At 40.4% G+C, this 27,072-nt stretch overlaps 1 protein-coding gene across 1 annotated transcript in view; it reads right to left on the bottom strand.

Moving 5' to 3' along the window:
* TSHR (thyroid stimulating hormone receptor) overlaps positions 1 to 27,072 on the bottom strand; it is a 141,660-nt gene that overhangs the window by 37,438 nt on the left and 77,150 nt on the right. The window contains exons 2-6 of the mRNA XM_036274553.1: positions 18,407 to 18,478; positions 14,996 to 15,070; positions 5,972 to 6,046; positions 4,161 to 4,235; positions 2,414 to 2,491 (exon numbers count right to left, since the gene is read on the bottom strand). Coding sequence (XP_036130446.1) covers positions 2,414 to 2,491; positions 4,161 to 4,235; positions 5,972 to 6,046; positions 14,996 to 15,070; positions 18,407 to 18,478 — 375 coding nt within the window. The remainder of the gene's footprint in view (positions 1 to 2,413; positions 2,492 to 4,160; positions 4,236 to 5,971; positions 6,047 to 14,995; positions 15,071 to 18,406; positions 18,479 to 27,072) is intronic.

The following is a 27,072-nucleotide window of genomic DNA, read 5'->3' as shown; positions in this document are numbered from 1 at the left end:
CGGGAACCGAACCCGGGTCTCTCAGGACTGCAGGCCAACGCTCTAACCGCTGAGCCAAACCAGCCAGGGCCGTCTTTGCTTTTCATTCATCCAAATCCACAACAGCCTTTCCCCCTCTTCAACTGCCTGCGATTGTTGTTTCGGGAGCACTTTCACACCCTTAGCGACATTAATACTCTCGATGGGCTCTCCATGTTTTAAAATTGTGCTAATTATTGCTTTGCCAGCAACAAAAGCATTCTCTCCCTTGTTTGTTACCGGAGAGATGCTTTGTGTCTTGCTGAGGTATCAGCATGAGAGGGGGGTGTCGGGTTGAAATCTGAAGTTTTGGTCTACCCACGAGGCCTTTCTTCCCTGAACAATTTGGTGGAGAACTGACTTCTTCGAGATGGGAGATGTTGGAGAACCGAGGTTTGACTTGTTATTTCACACAGTGAGAAACACTGACGAGATGGCTGTATTAAGAGGAGTACGCTGAAAAACTGGATTTATCCTATGTATAGAACTAAGAGGTGATCTTTGCTGGTTTTAAATAATTATACAATGAGTTTAATTCCAGCTACTAAGGTGTCCCAGGTGAAGACTGCCAAGCACAGGGACATGGACATAGAGGCTGAGAAAGGAATGATAGTTGTTTTTTGTGTGTGAACGAGAATTCGTTTATGAACATGTGAGAATTATACAATTGCTATTTCTATCTCCCCAAACTTTGTTGAGAGTCCTAGATGACAAAAATGTTCTTTGTTGGAATTAAATTTCAGAGGTCAAATGAAACTCTTATTAGCCAAATAGGCCTTGAAAAGAGAAAACATCAAAGGAAGAATAAAATAGGAACAAAAAAAGAATTACAAACTTTGATTTGTACTCTATCCTACCAGGAATAGGGGTATAAACTCTACTATTAAGCATGCATCCTTTCATGTTTATAGCCTTTTTAGCACGAGCTTCAAAGCAGCAAGGACTTTTGCAGGAATGTAGAAACAATCATCTGAAAAGATAATATACAGTCCAGGCTATGCCCACCTCTAGATTCCAAGAAATCCTTGTTTAGATGCTTACCACACACCTACTGGGCCCCAGGCTAGGTGTGGGACAATGAGTGACTTTCATGCTTGGGACATGGGGTACTGAGGGGGAAAAATGCCAAACAGTGAAGGTAGCATTCCGTAAAGAAATGGAATGGCCCTTATGTATGAGGAGTGGTGAAGATACAAGGAAAATCTTTACAGAGGAAGTAAATGGCCTTGAGGTTTGGGGATGAGCAGGCTAAGACCCCAGGTCTTTGCTGTGCTGTCAAATGAAGTGATGGCTGAGAGGGAGTCTGTAGTCTTTTCGAGAGAGCCCTCCTATGTTTTGAGGAGAAGGATGGGTGTGGACAGCAGTTGAGGCGGCATCATAGGGCCTAGGCTGGTAGATCTAGAATGGCTTGCAGACAGCCTCTTAGAACAGGGAAGCTTGAATCAATTTTTCTGGGGAATAATTCAATCAGGTTTGTCTATGATAAAGAGTCCCTGAACTGTAGTGTGACCAGAGAAAGGGAACCAGCTGACACTCCAGGCAAAACATCCACAGTGCCTAAACTTGGGCAGTGATACTGAAACTAGAGAGAAGGGACCCTTTGGACTCGGTCCCAACGCTACTTTGCAGCTCCTTCTATGAGAGAGGGGACTACTCCATCAGGTTAGAGAGTCAACTTACCTTTAATACCTCTATTCAATCTTCTCATTAGAACATTTTGTGAGTTTCCCTGGTAAAGCATCTCCTTTTGAACATCTAAAGAGTAGAAACTATTCAAACTCTGAGAAAATGAAGTTGAGCACCGTGTTTTCTATTCAATGTCCCTTAATAAGGGCTTAATGACAGTTCGTGATGGCTGAGAGCGCAGTGTGGAAACCCTTAGCGATGCCGTTTCCTAACTCACTGACCTTGGGAAAGTCACTTACATTTGCTTTAACCTTGGGTTCTTCCCCTGTACAATGAAGATACCAGAATATAGAATATTATAAGGCCTGTAGGCCAAATGTGGCCCACTGCCTGTTCTTTAAATAAAGCTTTATTGGAACAGAGCCATGCTCATTAGCTTATATATTGTGCATGGCTGTGTTTGCCCTAAAATTGCAGAGTTTAGCAGTTGCCACTAAGGCCATATGATCTATAAATGGCCCTTTATAGATAAAGTGTGTTGGCTACTTCTATAAGGGAATACTCATTGTTACCTAGATCCTTTTGTCATCTGTAGAGTACCATACATCAAGGCAAAACTGTTACTTAATTATGTAAAAACCCTGGTAGACCATAGAGCATGAACTAGAAGGTAGTATGGTTCTTAAATGGCCTGTGAAAATAGGATGATTTGCATATCAAAATTCAGTGGTTGGCATTTGTAGAATGGAAAAATGATGATGATACTCACAGTGTCAAGGTTTCATTGCACAGTCCCTGAAAAGCATTGGCAGGGACTGAAGTCATGTAGGGGTTGTCTGTGATTTCCCTGCAACAGAGGGACAAACACACTTGGTGAAAACAATACTTTTATTTTTATTCTTTTGCAGTTGAGCTCTTGCTGCACACCTGCATTTAAATAAATAACTGGACACAATTCGGTTTCATCTTATTTCTTCTTAGGTTTCATTGAGTGAGCCTCTGGTGGCTCAGAGGTCAAGTGAGGTGATGAGAGCTATCTTAGATGGACATGCACTCTGAGCCCCAAATGTACAGTGAGCAAGTGCGCTTTGGATTTGGCTGAGGTCCCTGACTTAATCCTTATCTGCAAAGAGAGCTGGTGGGGCTCAGAGACTTCTTGTGAACCTGCAACAAATACTTAGTCCATAGCAACTAGAGTCTTCTGAGTGTATGGAACCTCTGAAAAGAATTGGTGGGATGGGATCAATGGATTTCATTTCATGACTATTCCTAAAGTGTTCTCCACTCGGAAAACACTGTCAGGCAGTTGCCCCTAGAGATTTTTTGTGTGTATGTCAACCTAGTTGCTGAAAGACTGCCTGTATTTTGAACTGAGCTCTTCTGCAGCAAGAAGCATGGTCATTTTTTTCCAGCAAAATCCCAACAATTTGGATCTGATCACTCTACGTTTTGCTGACTCTGTAGTGCGAACTCAACCTGTAACTCTCTCTGCACACATCCTTTTGTTTCCGTACAACTAGGTAAGACACTTGGCCATGTCAGAGGTTTGGGTAAAGAGTCCAGGGCCGATCAGAAGTCACAGGAAGTAGTTTGAGCACCAACAGTGACTGCTACTTGGCACTCTGTTCAGACAAAATCATTTAAGTTTTCTTTTTTTTTTTTAATCCTCACCCGAGGACATTTTTCCATTTTTTTGTACAGATAGAGTGGGAGGGAGAGAGAGGAAGAGAGAGAGAGAGAGAGATCGACGTGAAAGGGACACATCGAGTGGCTGCCACTCGCACGACCAACCAGGGCCGGGGACAAACTGCAACCGAAGTACGTGCCCTTAGCGGGAACCGAACCCGGGTCTCTCTGGACCACAGGCCGACACTCCAACCGCTGAGCCAAACCGGCCAGGGCCATTTAAGTTTTCTATTCCTCAGTTTCCTCATTTGTAGAATGGAAAAATTATAACTTCCTTTTATGACATGTACTTGGTTGAGAGGAGCAACATTGATAATGCATTGGAAAGTGTTCAAGAAGAGTTAAAAATTAGGTGAAAGATAAAGCATCATTATCATCAAATTTTTCTTCTATTTAATCATTCTTATCAGCAAACAAACATGCCATCATTTCTCCCATGAAAAAAGAACCACAGAAAACGTTTTCTCCTGACTCAATATCCACCAACTACTGAGATGGTTTCTGCTCCCTTTTAATAGTAAAACTCAACAGAGTTTGTGATGATCACTCTCGCTAATTCTCCCTCTAGCCCACTCTAACCAGACTTCTCCATCAACAGCAGTCCACCGACGCTGTCCCTGTCAGGGTCACCACTGCTGCACACTACTAAAGCCAGTGGCCATTTCTCAGTCCTTGCCACACCTCATCCATCAGCGCATTTGTCCCAGCTGATCACTGCTTCCTTCTTAAAACAATTACTCTATGTGGCTCCAACCAACACCAATGGCTGCCTCTATTCCTTGTCAGTGACAAATAAAACATTGCCAAGCATTGCATGTGTGCATACTTACAGGATAAAGAGCACATCAGTAGAATAAACTTTGGTCAAGTCAGGAAATATTTTAAGTCCAGTGTTGAAAATGCCACTAGAGTAAAGAAAAAGAAGAAAAAAATAGGAATTAGCTAAGAAAATGAATGTACAGGAAGTAGAATAACGTAATAGCTGAAAGCAATGGGTTCTGAAGTCAGACTGGGGTCAAATCCTAAGTCCTCCACCAACTATCTGAGTGACTGTGGGCAAGTACTCATCCTTGGGTGAGATGATGTTCCCACAAGGTGCAATAATCTACTGCAGTCCACCAGTGTCCAAACATCTTTTCATTTTAGAAAAATCTGGGGATTGTTTGAACCAAGTAAGATTCCTAGGAAAAGGAATTCAGGTGTCTCTCTCTCTCTCTCTCTCTCTCTCTCTCTCTCTCTCTCTCTCTCTGTGACTTTCTTGTTTTAATTGTGGGTGTGTCTGTGTGTGTCTGGGGGGGCAGGGTGGAAAAAGGGGAGGATGGAGTCAGGAAGACAATATAATTACCCAACTCCAAGCTAAGCTTCCTCTTTCAAATTGATACTGTGTTCATTATTTTGCCATTATTCTCCTGTATGGCAAGAAATTTTCAATTTCATATATAGTATCTTCCCCAACTAGATTGTAAGTGTCTTGAAGGCAAGAACAATGTTTTACTATCCTGTATGTTCCCCACAGAGCCTTGCACATAGCAGGGGATCATCACATCAAAGAGTTATTGATGAATTGAAACACAAAGTCCATACAGGAGTGAGTACCTTGTCCCACATGTTTTGTGACTCCCCAGATAGCCCTTCAGCCCAATAACCCATCAATATCCTTTTCTATTCTTCCAGCATCTCCCACTCCCACATCTTCAATACTGAACTATTCTTACTTCCTCCAAATAAGCCATGTGATTCCACACCTTTGTGTGTTGACCATGATATTTCATCTATCTGTATTTCTCTTCTACTCAACCCCCCCTTTTTCCTGGATAACTTCTATTCATTCTTAAAGACTATATCATAAAATATATATGACTATATACTTTTATTTAAAATCCCTGAAGGGAAATGAACTATGTTAATAGTGATTATTTCTGGGCATTGGGATTAGGGTTGATTTTTATTTTATTTTTTTCTCATAATTTTTTTGTTTTTGCATTCTAATCTTTCACAATATATGTAAGCAGGAAAGAAGGAAGATGGGAGGGTTCTTCCAGCTGGTGCTTGGAGGACCCGAGGCCACACTAGACCTCCCCTGAACACATTGTTGCTGAGCACGGACTCTGTGCTTGGCAACCAGGATGTAACAGAGAACACAAATGTGGCTCCTACTGTCACAGAGGTATGATTGAGGTGTCACCAAGGCAAAACAACCTCCAACAGACTGGATTTTACTCTTCGTGGCATTTTTATTTTTGCTGTGTGGCAGCCACTCTACTATTGTCCCAATACCTGTTTTCTAACCAACTTGACAGGCAGGCTCTCAGAGTATGTTGTGTTGTTTTGTTCTGTTAGATCCAATTTAAACGCTATGCATATATACACGACGGCATTTTCTCCTCATGTCTCTCAGAGCAGGTCCCTGTCCCAGCACGATGTGCTGACTGTTGAGTAGGTTTTCTAAAATGTGGATCGTTTCACCCGATGCCCTGCCTGGTGGGAAAGGCGGGGAGTCAGTCCTAGGATCCGATTTGCCCCAGGCCTTAAACCACACAACAGTGCTGGCCCACACCACCCTAGGGAGAGTCCTGGCAGACAGTAACATTATAATTCTCTAGAAAATAAGAGATGGGACTGGAGTGGAATGAATACTCACAGGAACTTCAGGAGAGGCAGCTCCTTTAGGGCACCAGGGTCTATGTATGTTAAGCTTCTCGTATTCCGAATCTCTCTGTAAAAGATATAAGGAGCACATTCACCATAGTGTGTGCATGTCTGTTCTTACCAGAGCTAGAACAACACAAGCCAGGTGTAACCTGGGAAGAATACACACTGACGTGGCACCCCATGGACTGTTCCTGCCAGGAGTCAGCCCCGACAAAGCTCACAGGAACACACTAGCTATTCCACCTTCTCACACCATTGACTTCGTCTCGGTCCATTTGAATTTGTGGGCAACCTTTCTCTTAACTGCGGTCTCAGAGCCTTTTCTGACTCTCAGAAAAACCTCATCAGTGGTTTGTGGAGGACAGAGATCTCTATTGTCAACAGGAGCAAGGGTCCTGGCCCTGGTTGGGAGGTTGAGTGGAAAGGATGGATGGATGGCGCCCAGGTAATGAGGGCAGCGAGCTCTCTGTGAGCTGCTATTTCAGAGGTAGTGGGTGTAAGTGAGTCTCAACAGTGCAGTGGGGTTTACTTTTCTATGTCAGTAATTTCAGACTCCTTAGCACATCTGGTGTGATGTCACCTTCGTCTGTTACTCATGTGGTGTGAGATCACCTATGTCTATGACTTACAGAGTTGGATTTAAATGCACGCCAATCAAAATGCACAGTGAACATTAGTGAAATTAGTGATAGTGAAAAATAGGCTCTCTTTGGTAAATTAAATGTAGTCTACAGATGTAGGTCAGCTAAAAGAGTTTCAAGGCACCTCCCGTGCTTGTGTGGAGAGGCTGGAGAAACCCAGGAAGACCTGCCCACAGCTTTTCCTCACTGGGATGGCACCTTTGGCTGGATGCCTAAATGAACCTGCATTCAGGTATTGATGGTGACGATGAGAAGACTTAGAATCTGGCCTCTGGAATTTATTTTTTTAACAGTTTTATTGAAGGAGAATTTCCATAAAATTCATGCATTGCAGGTATACAACTAGATGACTTTTGGTAAATTTATGGAATTGTGCAACCGTCATCACAACCCAGTTTTAGAACCTTTCTATCAATGACAAAAGTAACCATATGCCCATGCTCCGTGAGTCCCCACCCCCTCTGCCATGCCTAGGAACCACCAACCTGCTTTCTGTCTCTATAAATTTGCCTTCTCTGGGCATTTCATATGAATGGAATCACAAATATGTAGTATTCGGTGTCTGGCTCCTTTCCTTTAGCATAATGTCTGTGAGGTTCATCCATGTGTAGCACGTGTCAACAGTTTGTTCCCTTTTATTGCTGAATAATCAAATGAACCTGGGTTTGAATCTTGGCTCCAGTCACTGCTGATTGCATGGCCTGGGGCACGTTCCCTAACCTTTTTGAGCCATAGTTTCCTCACATGTAAATAGGGACGATAACAGAACCTGTTTCACAGGACTCGTTGAATATTGACCATCAGGAATTTGATGTGTGATCTAGCATGCAGTGAGGGCTCCATAGACAATTACTGTATCACTGTTATCCTCCTAAGTGGAATGAAAGCTACACCAAGAACTTGGGTTGGAGATTCTGCTGTGTTCGTACAAAACGTAAAAACAAAACACTAGGTTTGGTATTTGATTCAACCAAATACCGAGTATGAAGCTGACCTTGGAAAAGAAAGGATGGAATTAACTCCAAGCACAGAAACCATCTAACCCTCCCCCACCTCAGGTTACTGTCCATATGAGTATAAACTCACTGGCCCATTGTCTTCATTACCAGAAAATTTCCCCAGGCAAAAAAACTTTCCTGTTCATTACGGGAACTTCTTAAAAAACACATCGGTGCTCCAACAGTTTGTATCCCACGACTCTTAGAACCCCTCACCTCGAAATCTTTGCCTTGTTTCCACTGCTCCTAACCTACCGTATCATGATCTTTATCCAACCAAGACCCTGTGTTGAAAGACCCACTTTAAACTAGATTTTTATGGAAACTAAACTTTATGCCTGGAACTCTCTGTCCGGGTAAACTGAGGCACTGACCACCTGACTGCAGGACCTCATAGCCCTCTTGCCCTGGCCCTTGGAGAGACTGCCACTCTCTCAAGGCCGTGCCCAGTCTCTGCGTGTGAGCCATGAAGCCCTTGCCAGGACTCTCCATTGGGGGAGGAGGGTTGGAACTGCTGTCAGAGACCATCAAAGGTGAACTGTTCAGGAGAGGGTAGACACTGTCTTGAGTGTGGTCTGCAGTCTGGAAAGTTGTTCCATAAGAGACGATGGATACGCAGACTTCAGTCAGTGACCCAGAAGAGCGTGGCAGTGAAGTGAAGTGCAGCTCGGCTGAACCAGCGTTAGAGGTCATGCGTCAAAGGCAAGCCGGCCCTGCTGCTGGTGACGCTGAGTCAAGGAGGCTGCGACCAGCATGGCTGCTGTGAGAGGGAAGGAGGTGGGAGAGGCTGGGGCGGGGGGGGGGCACAAGGAGAAGACGGATTTCTGGAGGGAAATGGAAGAGTTCGAGGAAAGATGAACAAGAGATACCACAAGAAAACACCAGGGAAAAGAAACCACTTTCCGAGGTAAGAAGACAGCTCAACACTCGCTCATAAGTGACTTAAAAAATAAATCGATGCCGAGAGAAAGATAAACTGTGTGATATCACTGGTGTGTGGAATCTAAACAAAGCTGAACTCAGAAATAGAGATCAGAGTGGTGGTTTCAAGTCTGGGGGGTGGGGGGGGATGGGGAGATATTGATCAAAGGAGACACACTTTCAGTAATAAGATTAACGGATTCCAGGGTTCTAATGTACAGCCCTGTAACTACAGCCAAAAAGACTATTCACTGGAAGTTGCTAAGAGAGATGTTAAATGTTCTCACAGAAAAGAAAGGGTAATTATGTGGCAGGATGGAGGTGTTAGCTAATACTAGGGTGGAAATCATTTCGCAATATGCTAAGTGTATCAAATCAACACTTTGTATGTTAAACTTACATAATGTTATAATATTCATTGTAACTCAGTAAAGTTAGAAAGAACACAGTCTGTTGAAGCAAGGAAGGGGAGGACAGATGGACTGCTAATAGTTTAGCTAAATGGAGACAATGTCAGAAGTTAGTGCAGCTGGTATAATCTTTTCTAAGAAGAAAGCAAGGAGGAGTAGAGGCAAGTGCCCCAGAATCTCTGGTAATAGAAGGAGGGGTCCAAGTTTGAATGAGTCCCAAGCATGCCTGGGAGGTTGAATTTGAATCACATAATTTTGAGTTAAGCAATTATGGCCCAAGCGTACAGGAGGGCAGCTATGCTACAGGGAGCTGGCATACCAGAGAAAGAAAACCTGTATGTAATTGGAACACGGCTGGTTGGAATGGAGATGTCCTCCATAGTAGGTGTGACCAAAAGCTGAGGGTGGAGGGGTCCCTGGCTCGGCCTGGATCTTTGGGTGGCTGTGTTGGAGAAGGCTGCCCTACCCGCCTTCTCATTTACCCAGTACTGTCCCAAGAGCGAGAAATAAACTTCAATTACCTTAGGGCTGTCCCAGGTTTCTGTGTTTGTCTATTTCTTATAGTAATTACCCTACCCAAACCAATGCAATAAGCATCGATACAATTCTTAAAATACAGAGTACACTGTTAGTAGTGGTCATATCTGGTAGGTAGGTTTGGAGGCTAGGAGAGTGTGATTTTCATTTTTTATTTTATCTTGTTTAAAGGAAGAAAAAAAATGTAATAAAGGCATGCAAAAGAGTCCTCAAATTAAAAAACAAAAAGAAGCAAAGCAATAGTCTACATCATTTTTTTTTTTTTTTTAAATGTAGGACCAAGTGGTCTGCTCAAATCTTCAAGTATGGCCCAGCCAGCATGGCTCAGTTGGTTGAGCATTATCCCATGTACCAGAAGGTCACTGGTTCCATTCCTGGTCAGGGTGCATGCCCTGGTTGTGGCTTGATCACCAGCGTGGTGTTGGATGAATGGAGGGTGGTGCAGGAGGCAGCCTATTGATGTTTCTCTCTCCCTGATGTCTCTATTTCTCTCTCCCTCTCCCTTCCTCTCTGTGAAACCAATGAAAACATATTAAAAAAATTTTTTTTTCAAATATGCTCTTCTGTGGAGTAGAACGATTTAGCTGTGCCAGGGAAATATTTGAGGATCATGAAGCTCATTTATCAGAGAAACCCAGCCTTGGAATAGGAAAGGGCAAGAAGGGACGGGGTGTATGTCTTATTGGTCAGGATGGTTCTGACAGTGAGGCAACGGCAGACTGGTTTAATTAAGTGAAGCAGGTAATATTATCCTCATTTTGCAGACAAAACAGTAGAGACACATTTAGAAAGGTAATATTCCTGATCTGTTAAACACTTAGAGGCAACCCTGGGCTATGATCTAGGACTTTTCAGCTTTTAAAAATATATATATTTTTAAAGAAAATCATCCACCAGAACTAAGAAGAAATTTAAATACTCATCATTGTTGCCTGGACGGATGGAGTGGCTCAGTAGCTTGAGCACTGATCTTTGCACCAAAAGGTTGCTGGTTCGATTCCTGGTCAGGGCACATAACTGGATTGCAGGTTCAATCCCCTGCTGGGAACCAGTGGGAAGGCATTTGGTTGATGTTTCTCTCTTTCACAATGATGTTTCTCTTTCTGTCTCTAAGCATGTTCTCTGGTGAGGATTAAAAAAAAAAGGTAAGCCCTGGCCGGTTTGGCTCAGCGGTTAGAGCGTCGGCCTGCGGTCCGGAGAGACCCGGGTTCGGTTCCCGCTAAGGGCACGTACTTCGGTTGCAGTTTGTCCCTGACCCTGGTTGGTCGTGCGGTGGCAGCCACTCGATGTGTCCCTTTCACATCGATGTTTCTCTCTCTCTATCTCTTCCTCTCTCTCTCCCTCCCACTCTATCTGTACAAAAAATGGAAAAATGTCCTCGGGTGAGGATAAAAAAAAAAAAAAAAAAAAGGTAAGAATTCGGCATTGTTTAATTTCCCTTCATTAGAGCTCAAATAAAATGGACATTTTGATAAAAAGTATAACATTGGCCCTGGCCAGTTTGGCTCAGTGGTTAGAGGGTCACCACGCGGACCAATGAGTCGTGGGTACGATTTGGGTTAAGGGCGCGTACCTCAGTTGTGGTTCATCCTCGGCCCTGGTCAGGGTCATGCAGGAGGCAACCAGTCGATGTGTCTCTTTCACATCGATGTCTCTCTCTCTCTCCCTCTCCCTCCTACTCTATCTGAAGATAAATGGCAAAGTATCCTCGGGTGAAGATTAAAAAAAAAAAGTATAACATTGATGCCTGGTGTGTGGTGTTTTCACAAATCAGCAGATTAATAATTCAGCATACATTAGGTTCATTTAATCATATGTCTAGATTCTGTGTTGTTGTTGTTTTTCTTTTTCTGAGAAACATTAAGTCTCGACAACAGCCAAGAACAGAGAAATTTGCTTATTTAATACAACTGGCACTTAGTCGCCCAGCCTAAACCCAAAGAACATGGGAAATCAGCAAGATGAGAGGAAGGAGTTCTCGGGTTGGGGAGACAAAGGCAAAAAGAGGGGAGGTGGAGGCTCAAAACCCTTCTCATTAAGGAACTTTCCAACTACTGATTTCCTTCTGCTGCCTGTGGCCCCTTCCCCCCTCTGCTATTTAACAGCATTTGACTGTGATCTTCAGGCCGAGAGGTATTTACTGACACCCTAGACATCCCAGCCCGTGAGTGAAAAGACACCGAGCTTGGAAGCGGACGGAAGGCAATCATGAAGCCGACTTGGCATGTCACCTGCCAAGCTCGCTGGGCCAAGGGCAGTGAGGAAGCATCAGACTCAAACGGGGCAGGGAAATGGAGTCAGAATGAAGTATCTGAAGAGAAGACAAGCTGCCCCCCCCCACCCAGTGGCATAGCCGGACCTCAAAGAAATACAAATGCAGTAGTGTGTAAGACAGCGTAGTTTAAAGCAAGAAACTGAAGGAGAACCTTAGCCAAGAACCCAGCTCTCAGCCAGTCCCCAGCTTCTTTTGAACTCTTACTTTATTTTGATTTTCAATTGTTTCCTAGTCCGCTTTTAAGTGCAAATAGTTTAAAAATCAATAAAAACAGGAGGCAGGCCACTGTGGCTTTTACTAGGTCTGCTGGCTCTGTACATACAGAGGGGAGAGTCATTAACATTAAACGGATCTACTATGTGCAACGTTACAGTGTGCTCTGGGGACTACAGGGAAGTGACACTAACTATTCAACTGCTTTAAAAAGAAGAGGTGAGCCCTGGCCAGTTTGGCTCAGCGGTTAGAGCGTCGGCCTGCAGTCCAGAGTGACAGGGTTCAGTTCCCGCTAAGGGCGCGTACCTTGGTTGCAGTTTGTCCCCGGCCCTGGTTGGTCGTGCGGGTGGTGGCCACTCAATGTGTCTCTTTCACGTCGATGTTTCTCTCTCTCTCTCTCTCTCTCTCTCTCTCTCTCTCCCTCCCTCCCTCCCTCCCTCCCTCCTTCTTTATCTGAACAAAAAATGGAAAAATGTCGTTGGGTGAGGATAAAAAAAAACCAGGAGGTGAATATATTGGCAAAGCCAGTGTTGTGTTCCTTGAAATACTTTAAATGCTATACAGCTCCAGGATGAAAAATGGGACTGCAATGAGGTAAATAAACTTAAAAGTAACATTTTATGATAGGCTTTTATTACGTAATAAATCACCCATGTGTTTTAACATCAAGTATTAATCTCAAGATGAATGCATTTTGAAGAAAACTTTAATTTTTAAAAAGTTAATTTTAATGGACTATAAAGATAACACATATACAATGTAAAAACTTTTAAACATATTCACATAAAAAAATATGAAATCTCCCTTCATTCCATGATTCAAAAAAATCAGGTTTTTTTTTTCTCTCTCTCTGTAAGTATACATATATTTAAACAGCATTATGTCAAAAGCACTTCCTCTGGGATCAAATAATCTATGACAGCAGATAGCTAATGGTTGCTCAGTGTTACATTCTCCTAGCTAAGCATTTGAATATTTACCAAATTTTTGCCATTATAAATTAACTGAGACAAATGGTTTTTTTTCTCACTCCTCTGTTTATTTTAATAGGGAAATTAAATAGACATGAAATTACTCGGTCAAAAAGTATAACATCTGACAAAGTTATTGGAATATATTATATCCTTAGCTTCTCAAATCCTAATTTTAAAATTAGCACTCACTTTTCAGTAATAGCCTATACAGTCACAGCATAAGTTATCTTGTACATTACAAGGCTTTGAAATGAAAGAAATCGTAATTGTTCTACTTTGATAATTACCAATGAAATATTTTACCACTAACATTACATTATGTGACTAAGGGAAAATAATCTGAACCAAAAGGTGATATTCATGATTTTGATGCATTTTCTAATTTATTGGGGAATTAAAAATAATAGATGTTAATTCAAATAAGTTGTAAATATTCAGGTTTTTGAAGCAGATGGAGAAAAATTTAAGTCTATCAGCAGATGTACCACTGGAAACAGGACTTTATAAAAGTGATTTTTCAAATTGCCTGGAAGATACATATTGCTACTTTCAAGATTATATAATAATCAGGACTAAGACTGGTGTTCTAAGACCTCCAATAAACCACTTGATTCAATTTAATCAGCAAAATAGTTCATCACATTATTTGCCAAAACGCACACACTTCACCTATCCAGCTGTAGAATTTTTATTTACTTGTGAATTTTTAAAAAATTTACATACAAATAAAAACATCCTTCTGAAGGCAGCATTTCTTTTAATTATGTCTGCTTTTCATTAAAGAGATATTATGGTTTTGCACTTGGTTTCAAATTTGGACTGTATTTTCTTAGCTAAAAACCTTGGGCATGAGCTCTGTAAACTGTGATCACCATCTCCACTGACACAGGGAGACTGAGGCTTAGTGGGACTGAGTGGGACTGTGTATGTGAAGCACTTTTAGCAGGGTGCTTGCCCATAAAAGGCATCAGTCAGTAATTGGTAGCTAGTTGGAGCAACAATGGCAGCCATCTATATGCTACTGGTTAAAGTTTGTAACCTTCCTTCCTTCCTTCCTTCCTTCCTTCCTTCCTTCCTTCCTTCCTTCCTTCCTTCCTTCCTTCCTCCCTCCCTCCCTTCCTCTCTCTCTCTCTCTCTCTCTCTCTCTCTCTCTCTCTCTCTCTCTTCCTTTTTCTTTTTTTGGTTAATCCTCACCCAAAAACATTTTTCCATTGATTTTTATTTTTTTAGAGTGGGAGGGAGGGAGGAAGAGAGAGAAACATAAGTGTGGAAAAGACACATGGATCAGTTGCCTCTCACACAACCCGGACCAGGGCTGGGGATTGAACCTAAAACCCAGGTAAGTGCTTTTGCTTGGGAATCAAACCCGAGACCCTTCAGTCCAAGGGTTGATGCTCCAACTGCTGAGCCAAACCGGCCAGGGCTGCTATTGGCTTCTTTATAGAGGAAATGAAATAGAAGATGGAAGTGACCCCAGTGTATCATGTTAAAGACATAAATCTCTATCTGATGTACAGTTCTGGGTCCAAATAGTATCCCAGCTGAAGTTTAAAACCCAGGACTGATTTGTATCCACTTAGGACCCTCAATAATTTACAAAGAAACCTGTCAGTCTTGTACTTTTCTCTTGCCAATCCTCAGTGTCTTTACCTATTGCTAAATGATACATAATTGCCACCTCTCCTGGCTATCAAATTACCCCAAACTAAGTGGCTAAAATAGCAACTATTTTATTACAGTTCAATTTCGAGGATTAGGATTTCAGGCAGGGATAAACTGGGTGATTTTTCTCCTCCGTGTGGGATCCACTGTGAGCACTGGTTGGTATTCAGTTGGTGTCTGGATTGATCTGGAGGGGTCTGTATGGGGATTGCTAGAAGGCTAGGCTCAGCTGGGCCCTTCTGCATAGCCATGTGATCTAAGGACCTCCCCATATGGTCTTCCCATCAGCCACAGTTGGACTGTCATTGCCATCTGGAAACCCAAATTAACAATTAAGAGTGGCGGTGGCTTGGGTCTATGCTGCATTGTTCATTGTACTTACATGTGCGTCATTTTACTCAGATTGTAGAAGGAATGTGATTCCAGCCGCTGCAGAGTTGTATCTATTGATAAGTAGCTGTACATCACAAAAATATAAGACAAAGTAAAAAGTTAGTGAACTCCAAACATACTACCTTGATGTAATGTCTTTGTCAGGGGCTTCTCAAATCATAAAACATATACATTCCTCATGGTTTCTCCCTAATTATGATCAAATTAGTTACTACTTTTGTTTTTTTTTTTAGATCCTGTGAGACCTGAAAGTTTCCCAATGCATGAAGTCCTATTCATCCTTCAGGTTTCATTGAACTGATACTCCCTTCAGAAACTTTCCCCCAAATTCCTACAATCTATCCTCATAATACCATGAACTCTTTTCCCTAATTATCACAGAACAACTTGGCAACTGTTTGGATGGTATTTGATTTGTGTTGTCTCATTGCACTGCAGATCCTCTGAAATGGAGAACCATGTTTGTTTCTGGTGACCATTGACTTCCGAGTCCTTTTCACAGTGCTTTGAGTGTAGTAGACTCCCAATATGTATATGTTAGGTGAATGAGTGAATAAATGAATGAGTAGGTGCATTACTCAAAAGAGTGGAACATGAAAGACATGAAAAAAGAACTCAAGAATGAATAAGAGGCGTTTTAATGAATGAATAAGGGATATAGAATCAGAGATGTAGTTCCAGAGGATGAAGAGAAATCCACAGTGTTCCAGTGGAATATTCCGGAGTGTGGTGACTACATGGTATTCCAATACCTCTGTTCTTGACTTTGATGAGGCTGAAAATTCAAGGTTTATTTTGAACTTTGGAGCAGAAGATAACTGAAATAAATGTTTTAAGTACTAAAATGGGGAAAAGCGAAACTTCTAACCACAAGAATACATAAGGAATGACATTTCAAATAGCCTCCTCAAATTCCATCTTGTAATGAGAATGACTAATGCAGCCAGATTCAGTGACTGATTTTTACGGAGAGGCATTCCTATGACATTTGGGAAAATTAACGATTGACAGATGGTGTTCACCTGTAGCCAGAGTGGAGATTTTTAACCCTGACCATACAACTGAACTACCTGGAAGTCTTTTAAAACGTACAGATGTCCAAGACTTGGTCCAAGATAATTAAGTCAGTGTTTGTGAGGGATGAGGAAAACAATTCTATTTCACAGAGCTTTCCAGATGATTCTAATGTTCAGGCAGGGTTGAGAATCACTGGCCTATACTTTAATTGAATCTATCAGTACGATATTTTCATTAACACAGTGTTTAGAAGAGGAGCTCTGAGTGTCCCATTTGAGTTTATACCATGGTCATTGTGAGTGTTTTAAAGATTCTGTGATTTTTCTTCTGAATTACCTATTCTGTAAATTATTATCCTTTGATTAATCAAGTCTCCCAAGTTATTACCACTTGTGGATAACATTACATAAATTATTTTGATCCAAATATATCTAAAACAGAGAAAGCAATAGGAGATGTTGAAATAATTAATTTATTGTGTAGAGATTGTGGGAATTTATAGGGGAGGAAGCCAAGCAATCTGAGAGACAAGATTAATTTTGAAGGCTGCAAACTTGTTTATCTAACTGTGCATCATATCCATTCACTCCAAATTTTCTCTTGCATTTCTTAGTTCAGAAGCACAAAGCTTTCTTAAAGTTTTTGTGGAGTAGTTATTCAGGTCATGCCATAATAACTGAATGGTGAATCCAACATGTAGGAACCATTTGTCAGAGGGATGAAAAGAATGATTCTCTGCTTGCTAATCCTATTTTATAAACAGGACAAGTCAGATCTCACTTCTTCCTCAAATTTCTTCTTACCATTTAAGTCTTATATAATTATTAGAATGAACATAACATTTATCATCCAAAATAGGATATTTTTGTGTGTTAAAACAGGGTGCCGTTAATATGCCAGAATAATAGGTTGGAATTTGTATTGTCCCAGGCAAACCTACCTAGGGTCTCCTTGGTGATCTCTCTCTTGCCCCCTAGAAATATTACCTCTTTGATGATTATTCATGTATATCTGTGTGCTTTCATTCAACAAATGACCAAATAGACGTGTTCCCTAGCTTCAATGCACTCACAGCAAAGGGAGATACAGACAGGTCAATGGGATTAGCATGTAAGGTGATAAGCTTTCTGAAGGGGGTCAGGGCACACTTAACCCAGACTGGAGAATTTAGCACAGTCTCCTTGGTGGAAATTCCAACAAGATCTTCAAATATCTCAGTCAACCCTCCCATCATTTTAATTGCCTATGACTTTCATTTCAAACCTTTTCAAATTCCAAACTCGGCCAGCTCTACCCTCAATATTAGTAGTACATACTATTTTAATAATTTGTAGAAAAGATTGAAACCTTGAGATGAAGATTTTAAAAATTCCCTTTCAATAAGCCTATTAATTTACCTGCACCTGCCCCAATTCTTCTTATTGCAATGTCAAAAGTGGCCATCTTCCCGTAGAAGGTCAGTCCCTCTACTGGGTGCTCTTAACATTGTTCTTTCTTCACTTTTATTATTATTATTATTATTATTATTATTATTATTATTATTCTTTTAGCTTCTTGCTCTCTACTGACTACTTTCCCTGGCCCCAGTTACAAATATCTGTTTATAACTCTCAAGTCTAGGGTCCTCCCAGATCTTTCCCTGAGTACCCCACCATACCCAGCACTTCCAGTTCTCCTTGCTCTGCTTCTTTCTTTTTACCATATCCAGTAGCCCTTCTAAATCAGTATACAGGCCACCAAATGAAGGTGCTACTGAAACGGGGAGTAGGCAAGGAGCAGTTTAGGGGGAAGATGAAGAGTTTATTTTGAATAAATAAAAGGACTGAGTTTGTCCTGCTTGTGGGACATCAGGGGATGATATTTGGAAGGAAGTTTGTAATGCAGGCCTGGACTGTTAAGAATAGGTCAGGGCTAGAGATATTCATTTATGAATTAGTTGTATAGCTAATAGTGAAATCTGAAACCATTGGCTGCATTTATGGCAAAATGTAAGCATTAGTACTAGTGGTAAAAAGTGAGTCAAGAATTGGTAATTAGGATAGATTAATTATAGATAGATAGATAGATAGATAGATAGATAGATAGATAGAGAAAACTGTTTATGGGAGAAATTTCCAGCTAAGATTTTACCACATCCTGAGATATATTAAAATAATACATCAAGAATTATTAAAATTTTAAGACCAAATGAATTAAAATTTATTTTAGCTTTAAAAAAATCATTTAGGAATTAGGGAATGGAGATGTAGCAAAACCAAGTAAACATTTTGTACATAAAGTTTTTATATATATTACATATGTAGATTGTTTTTCTGGATAGAACACATTTAGAAAATAACATGTCATAATTGCAGACTTTTTTATATTAAGAAAAATGACTTACATCCTGGAAATATTGGGCAGATTTGAAAATGCATGACTGGGAATGGTTTTCAGATGAGTCTCTATAAACTTCCTGTAAAAATAAGTTACACAATTAGAGTTTTAATCATTGGAATTTTCATTAATTCATCTTAATTATACAGAACACATTTTAGAGGCATGATGGTCCTTAACAATATATATTTCATCACATATGATCAACAAAAATAATACTCAATGCAAAAACAAACATACATTTTTCTCCCAACAAAAGAATTAAGAGTAAGATTCAAATGCAGAAAATAAATCTTTGAACTTCATCTTTGAATTAGCAGTAAACCTGCATGCCATGTCTAACACCATATTCAGTTCGTTAACTAAAGGGCAACATAATATATTCGTAAGTTTATCAGGACTACAGAATTCATATCATGCACTTGTCAAAGAAAATGTCTTGGAATGTCATCAGAATAATAAGAGGAATTAAAAGTATTTGAGCCCTGGCTGGGTGGCTCAGTTGAATTGGAGCGCCAACCCAAAAGGTTGCGGGTTCAATTCCCAGTCAGGGCACATACCTAGACTGCAGGTTTAATCCCTAGGGGAGTGTACGGGAGAAAACCAATCAATGTTTCAATGTTTCTCTCTCATATCAATGTTTCTTACACACACTCTCTCTCTAAAATCAATTTTTAAAATATCCTCAGGTGAGGATTTATTTACTTATTAAATAATTTTTTTTTTTTTTGACAGAGAGAGAGGGAGGAAGAGGGAGAGAGAGATAGAAACATTGATGAGAGAGAACATCAGTTGGCTGCCTCCTGCATGCACCCTACTGGGGATTTGGCCCCAAACCCCAGCATGTGCCCTGACCGGGAATCAAACCAGCAACCTCTTGGTGCATGGGCCAATGCTCAACCACTGAGCCACACTGGCCAGGCTCAGGTGAGGATTTAAAGAAAGTATTTAATATATCTTAAAGATTAAAAATTTTTGCCCACCCCTGTATTTAGAACTTCCAGTTTCCAGTTTGACTTGCCAGGACCCTGGAAGTCACCCCTCCATCCTAGCATTGAGTAAAAAGCTGATCTGACTGAGAAATTAGCAACTTTTCTTATACCTATAAGAGAGGGAAGACAGCCCTGGCTGGTTTGGCTCAGTGGTTAGAGTGTTGGCCCACAGACCAGAGAGTCCCGGGTTCGGTTCCTGCTAAGGGCACGTACCTTGGTTTCAGTTTGTCCCCGGCCCCTGTTGGGGTTGTGTGGGTGGCAACCACTCAGTGTCTCTCTCACATTGATGTTTCTCTCTCTCTCTTCCTCCCTGTCTCCCTCCCACTCTATCTGAAGATAAATGCAGAGATGTCCTCGGGTGAGAATAAAAAAGGGAAGTCACAGGGCAAATTGCTGCCCCCATGGCTGAGGAGACAGGCAAATCCAGGGCATCCGGCTTCTCAGAGCAGAGACTCCTGAGTGGAGCTGCCTGGGACCAGCGCTGGGGTAGGAAAACATGGACCGTGATTGCTGAGTCGCTGGAGGCCCAGTGTGGACAATTCTGAGAGCTGAAAACTCCCGGGGGATCCAGTCATAGAGGGACCTCCACAATTTTGTGAGATTTACCTCCATTATTTTGACCAGATTTTAATAGCAAATATCAGAGAAAAATCCCCTTGCGCTTCCCGCAAAGAGAGGGGAAAGGAACCATTTGTAACTGCACCAGATCACTCTGTTCATAGCAAGGCCTGCCCTGGGGAGGGGGGTGGATAATCAGAGCCTAACAGACCTGGGAGAGGGAAATACATACCCAACTCCAGTCCAGTGTAGACATCCCGTCTTACAAAGGGGAGGGGAAAACATGGAGAAACCCTTGTGAAGCTCACAGTCTAGAGGAATAAGCTTGCTAAATGAGTAAGACCTAAACACGGGACCATAGCACGCTCCTCCTCCCCAACACCTCACCCCCACAGTACTGAAGGCCTATTTATAGCAGTTCCTTTTACTTATTTAGTATATCATATCTACTTATTAAGAATTATATCTGACTGTGGTTAATATGATCTTATAGGTTTCAGGCGTGGATTTCTATTGCACACCTGAAACCTATCTAATCATATTAGCCAATGTCATCCCAATACATTTAATAAAAAAAGAATTATATTTGTAACTTTCCAAATCAAAGCATCAGCAAAGCCAAATTAGTTAATAGAAGGACCTACTCAATCACATAGTCAATTATATTGTGATAAGTTTGCATGGTGACAGATGACTACTAGAATTAGTGGGGTGATCACATTGTAAGGTATGAAAATGTCGGATCACTGTAATTTACACTTGAAACTATTATAACTCATATAATATTGTATCCTAATTATACTTAAATGAAAATAAATAAATAAAAATAAGCACCAATGAGCTTGGAGGGCGGGAAGTGATGTGAAGGACAAAAGTGGAGCTTGTCAGCCCTTCGCAAACATTGGTGTTTCAGCACGAAGCCCAATGTTGCCTAATGTGATTTCAGAAATTCAGGTCCTGTAAATTGCCTGCCCTTCCTCACAAGTCTCACACTTACATTCCCTTAATGGGGTTTACTAAAAGCCTGTTGGTCCAGATGCAAGATTCTGAAGTTACAAAGATATGAGAATAACAAGTTGTTTGACCAAAATCTCTGAGAAAAATTGGGCCATGACAAAGGAAAACAAAGGATAAGATAAATGCCTGTTGGGTATCACCCAGGAAGATTGAATTTCTTAAGCTCAAAGATAATCTTACTTATAGAGCTTGTCCTAGGGCATGGATCCTGGGGCATACTCATCTTAAGTTTGCGCACACTGCTTATACGTAATGTGGACCTAATTTATGACTTACGTTGGCTAAAAATGTTTGGGTTTATTCTGTGTTTAAAAGTAAATAACATATTTAATTTAAAATAAAGTTATAATTTTCTAAGTTATAAAGTTATAAAACTTTATAACTAATTTAAAGTTATAAAGTTTCTAAGGTGTTTGGCTTGGAACAGAAATAGCATCTAAATGTAATTTAATAGATTTGGAGTTAAAGATTCAAATACTGTTTATATCCTTCCCCAACGTATGAAATCCTGAAACATATACTTTATGTTTTCTTGAATTCTCTCTTTCTCTTCCACACATATAAACACACGTTAGAACAAAGATTTTTCTCCAACTGCTGAATTAGTTTTAGTTGATGGGGTTCAGCTTCCTCAAATATGGCACCTTGGCATAGTAAATATTTTATGCAGGAAGAATTTGAGCAATGGCAGGTGCAGGAAGAACCCTCTGACCCTCCTCCCCGAAGCATAAAACCGTCATGTAGGCGGTGTCCTCCCTATACCCAGAGAAAAGGAGCATCCGAATCTCTGAAGACACCCAGAGGACTTTAAATGAAGAAACCTTAAGTTTCCCCCTAGGTACTACCATAGCTCATATCCCTTTGTCCTATCATATTTTCCACTTTTCATCAAACTAGCATAAAAATGCTCAGGTTTAACCACTCCAGCTCTTCGGTTCCCTATGAAGGCTTCCATGTCACATAAACTTATATGAAATAAAGTTGTATGCTTTTCTCTTGTAAATTTACCTTTTGTTATAAAACTCCAGCTGGTAAACAAGGGTATTTATTTATTTATTTATTTATTTATTTATTTTCCCCCTCTCCTATAGTTTCTGGTGGGCAGGATGGGATAGTGAATGGCTGGGATACTCCACTCTCCTTGGAGACCGCAGTTGAGGTCTGGCTCAACTGACAGAAAGCTGACGGAAGGTAAGAGTTCTTATCATACCAGTTTTGTAAATCTTGGTCTTATGCTTAGTCGAGAGAAGAAGGTAGACATTTTTCTTTGCCCTTCCCTTTCTAAAGTCAGATTAGCCAGAAAAAAACATTTACAAGAATTAGTTGTTTGGATGGTGACTCTTGAGAGTTTGGTTTTGAGTACCCATTGGTTATTGATCTTCCCCATCCCAGGGACAGCTATTGCTTTCCTGTTGGTTTTGGTGTGTGTCCTGAGAGGCTGGCTTGGTTTTTCACCTGCCAGGGTGTGTAGGTGGTCAGTTCCTTTCAAGTCATTCATCTAAGAAACAAAGATTCTGTGTTTTATCAACATAACTTCCTATGTTTTCTGTTGTCTTTATCAACAGATGTTGATTAAGGAAAACCTAATCTTATAATATTAAAAGGGGTTTGTTCAAAGCAATAAAACCTTTATATTTTCTTTTAAAATCTTTTTTTTTTTTTTTTGAGTTTATTTTTTTTTATTTATTTATTTATTTATTTTTTTATGAATTTTTATTTATTTTTTTGTTACAGATATTTTACCTTTTTACCCCATTGGCACCCCCCACCCCCCCCTCCACCCTGTCCCCGGCTTAGTTGTCCATGTCCATTGGTCATGCATACATGCATATAAGTTCGGTGGTTTATCTCTTCCCACCCCCCCACCCCCCATCCCCTCTTCTGAGGGATGTCAGTCTGTGCCCTACTTCCATGTGTCTGGGTCTACTGTATTCCTCAGACTGTTATGTTCATTATATTCCGTATATAAGTGAGATCATGTGGTATTTGTCTTTTTCTGCTTGGCTTCTTTCACTTAGGATAATACTTTCCAGGTCCCTCCATGTCGTCTCAAAGGATAAGAGATCTTTCTTTCTTACCGCTGCATAGTACTCCATTGTGTATATGTACCACAGCTTTTTGATCCATTCGTCTACTGGTGGACACTTGGGCTGTTTCCAGATCTTAGCTATTGTAAATAGTGCTGCTATGAACATGGGGGTACATATATTCTTCCTGATTGGTGTTTCAGGCTTCTTAGGGTATATTCCCAGCAGTGGGATCACTGGGTCAAATGGAAGTTCAATTTTTAATTTTTTGAGGTAGCACCATATTGTTTTCCATAGCGGCTGCACCAGTCTGCATTCCCACCAGCAGTGTGTTAGAGTTCCCTTTTTTCCACACCCTCGCCAACACTTGTTGTTTGATGATTTGTTGATGGCGGCCATTCTGACAGGTGTGAGGTGATACCTCATTGTTGTTTTAATTTGCATCTCTCGGATGATTAGTGATGTTGAGCATTTCTTCATATGTCTCTTGGCCATTTGCATGTCCTGTTTGGAGAGGTGTCTATTCAGCTCCTCTGCCCATTTTTTAATTGGGTTCTTTGTCTTCCTTTTGTGGAGTTGTATGAGCTCTCTGTATATATTGGAAATTAACCCCTTATCTGATACATCATTGGCAATGATGTTCTCCCATACAGTGGGTTGCCTTTCCATTTTGATGATCGTTTCTTTTGCTGTGCAGAAGCTTTTTAGTTTGATGTAGTCCCATGTCTTCATTTTCTCCTTTATTTCTGTTGCCTTAGGTGATGTATCAGTGAAAATTCTGCTCCGTATGATGTCCGAAATTTTGTTGCCTACATTTTCTTCTAGAATTTTTATGGATTCACGGGTCACATTTAAGTCTTTTATCCATTTTGAGTTTATTTTTGTGTATGGTGTAAGTTGATGGTCGAGTTTCATTTTTTTGCATGTAGCTGTCCAATTTTCCCAACACCATTTATTAAAGAGGCTGTCTTTACTCCACTGTATACTCTTGCCACCTTTGTCAAATATTAATTGAGCGTATTGCCTTGGGTCCATTTCTGGGTTTTCAGTTCTGTTCCACTGGTCTATATGCCTGTTCTTGTGCCAGTACCAGGCTGTTTTGGTTACAGTCGCTTTGTAGTATAACCTGATATCTGGTAATGTGATCCCTCCAACTTTGTTCTTCTTTTTCAAGATTGCTGTGGCTATTCGGGGTCTTTTTTGGTTCCATATGAACTTTTGAAGTATTTGTTCTAGTTCTATGAAATATGTCGTTGGTATTTTGATGGGGATTGCATTGAATCTATAGATTGCTTTGGGTAGTATGGACATTTTAATTATGTTAATTCTTCCAATCCATGAACAGGGTATGTTCTTCCACTTTTTTATATCTTCCTCTATTTCTTTTTTCAATGACCTGTAGTTTTCTGCAAATAGGTCCTTTACTTCTTTGGTTAAGTTTATTCCTAGGTATCGTAATTTTTTTGGCGCGATGGTAAATGGGATTGTTTTTTCAGTTTCTCTTTCTGTGAGTTCATCATTGATGTACAAGAATGCCGTCGATTTCTTGACATTAATTTTGTATCCTGCTACTTTGCCAAATTCATTTATTAAGTCTAATAGATTTTTGATGGAGTCTTTAGGGTTTTCTATGTACAGTATCATGTCATCTGCAAATAATGACAGTTTCACTTCCTCCTTTCCAATTTGGATCCCTTTTATTTTTTCTTCATGTCTGATTGCTGTGGCTAAGACTTCCAGTACAATGTTAAACAAGAGTGGCGAAAGTGGACATCCCTGTCTTGTTCCTGTTCTTAATGGAAATGTTTTTAGTTTCTGTCCATTGAGTATGATGTTGGCTGTAGGTCTTTCATATATGGCCTTTATTATGTCGAGATATGATCCCCCTATTCCTACATTGCTGAGCGTTTTTATCAGAAATGGATGCTGGATTTTGTCGAATGCTTTTTCAGCATCTATTGATATGATCATGTGGTTTTTATTCTTCATTTTGTTGATGTGGTGTATCACGTTTATTGATTTGCGAATATTGTACCAGCCTTGCATCCCTGGAATGAATCCCACTTGGTCATGGTGAATAATTTTTTTGATGTATTTCTGGATCCGATTTGCTAGTATTTTGTTCAGGATTTTGGCATCTATGTTCATCAGGGATATTGGCCTGTAGTTTTCTTTCTTCGTAGTGTCTTTTTCTGGTTTTGGAATTAGAATTATGCTGGCCTCATAGAACGTGTTTGGAAGTCTTCCTTCTTCTTGAATTTTTTGAAATAGTTTGAGGAGAATGGGTATTAGTTCTTTTTTGAATGTTCGGTAAAACTCCCCCGTGAAACCATCTGGGCCTGGGCTTTTGTTTGCTGGGAGAGTCTTGATTACCTCTTCAATTTCCTTAGTTGTTATTGGTCTGTTCAAGTTTTCTATCTCTTCCGGGAATAGTTTTGGGAGACTGTGTCTTTCTAGAAATTTGTCCATTTCGCTGAGATTGTCGAATTTCTTGCCATATAGTTGTTCATAGTAGTTGTTAACGATCTTTTGTATTTCCGTGGTGTTGGTTGTTACTTCTCCTCTTTCATTTCTGATTTTGTGTATTTGGGTTCTCTCTCTTTGTTTCTTGGTGAGTCTAGCTAAGGGTCCATCAATCTTGTTTATCTTTTCGAAAAACCAGCTCTTTGTTTCATTGATCCTTTGAATTGTTTTTTTGGTCTCTATGTCATTTATTTCTGCTCTGATCTTTACTATTTCCTTTCTTCTACTTGCTCTGGGGTTTTCTTTTTGTTTGCTTTCTAATTCTTTAAGTTGTGAGGTTAGACAGTCAATTAGAAATTTTTCTTGTTTTTTGAGGTAGGCCTGTAGTGCTATAAACTTCCCTCTCAGAACTGCTTTCGCTGCATCCCATAGATTTTGTGTTGTTGTGTGTTCATTTTCATTGGTTTCCAGGAAGTTTTTGATTTCTTCCTTGATCTCCTCGGTGACCCATTCATTGTTTAATAACATGCTATTTAGCCTCCATGTGTTGAAATGTCTTTGCATGTTCTTGTTGCAATTGATTTCTAGTTTCATGCCATTGTGATCTGAGAAGATGCTTGATATGATTTCAATCTTCTTGAACTTGTAGAGATTTAGTTTGTGTCCTATCATGTGGTCTATCTTTGAGAATGTCCCATGTGCACTTGAGAAGAATGTGTATTCTGTAGTTTTGGGGTGTAATTCTCTGTAGATATCTATTAAATCCATTTGGTCTAGTGCTTCATTTAGAGTCTCTGTTTCCTTGCTAATTTTTTGCCTAGAGGATCTATCCAGTGCTGTCAACGGGGTGTTGAAGTCCCCAGCTATGATTGTATTGTTGTCGATTTCTCCTTGGAAGTCCTCCAGAAGATTTTTAATATATTTTGGTGCTCCTATATTGGGTGCATATATGTTTATCAAGGTTATATCTTCCTGTTGGATAGATCCTTTCAAAATTATGTAGTGGCCGTCTTTGTCTCTAGTTATGGTCTTCATTTTGAAATCTATTTTATCAGATATGAGAATTGCTACCCCAGCTTTTTTTTGCTTTCCATTTGCTTGGAAAATTTTTTTCCATCCCTTCACTTTCAACCTATGTGAGTCTTTTGTTGAGAGATGGGTCTCTTGTAAACAACATATAGATGAGTCATGCTTTCTTATCCAATCAGCTACTCTGTGTCTCTTTATGGGAGCATTCAATCCATTTACGTTTAAGGTGATTATTGATATGTACTTATTTATTGCCATTTTTGTTTAGTGTGGTTCTATTTTTGTTCCCATTTCTACTGCTAATTACAGCGGTCCTTTTAACATTTCTTGCAGTGCTGGTTTGGTGCTAATGTATTCCCTTAGCTTTTTTTTGTCTGGGAAGCTCTTTATTTGATCTTCTATTTTGAATGATAGCCTTGCTGGGTAGAGTAGTCTTGGATTCAGATTCTTGTTTTTCATGACTTTGATTACTTCATGCCATTCCCTTCTGGCCTGTAGTGTTTCTTGTGAGAAGTCAGCTGAGAGCCTTATGGGGTTCCCTTTGTAGGTAACCTGTTGCTTATCTCTTGCTGCTTTTAGGATTCTCT

This window comes from Molossus molossus, unplaced genomic scaffold (genome assembly GCF_014108415.1).
Source record: "Molossus molossus isolate mMolMol1 unplaced genomic scaffold, mMolMol1.p scaffold_m16_p_1, whole genome shotgun sequence".
In the NCBI taxonomy this organism is placed as follows: domain Eukaryota; kingdom Metazoa; phylum Chordata; class Mammalia; order Chiroptera; family Molossidae; genus Molossus; species Molossus molossus.
Note: the sequence above shows the minus strand (reverse complement) of the source record. Positions and strands in the feature narration are given on the sequence as shown.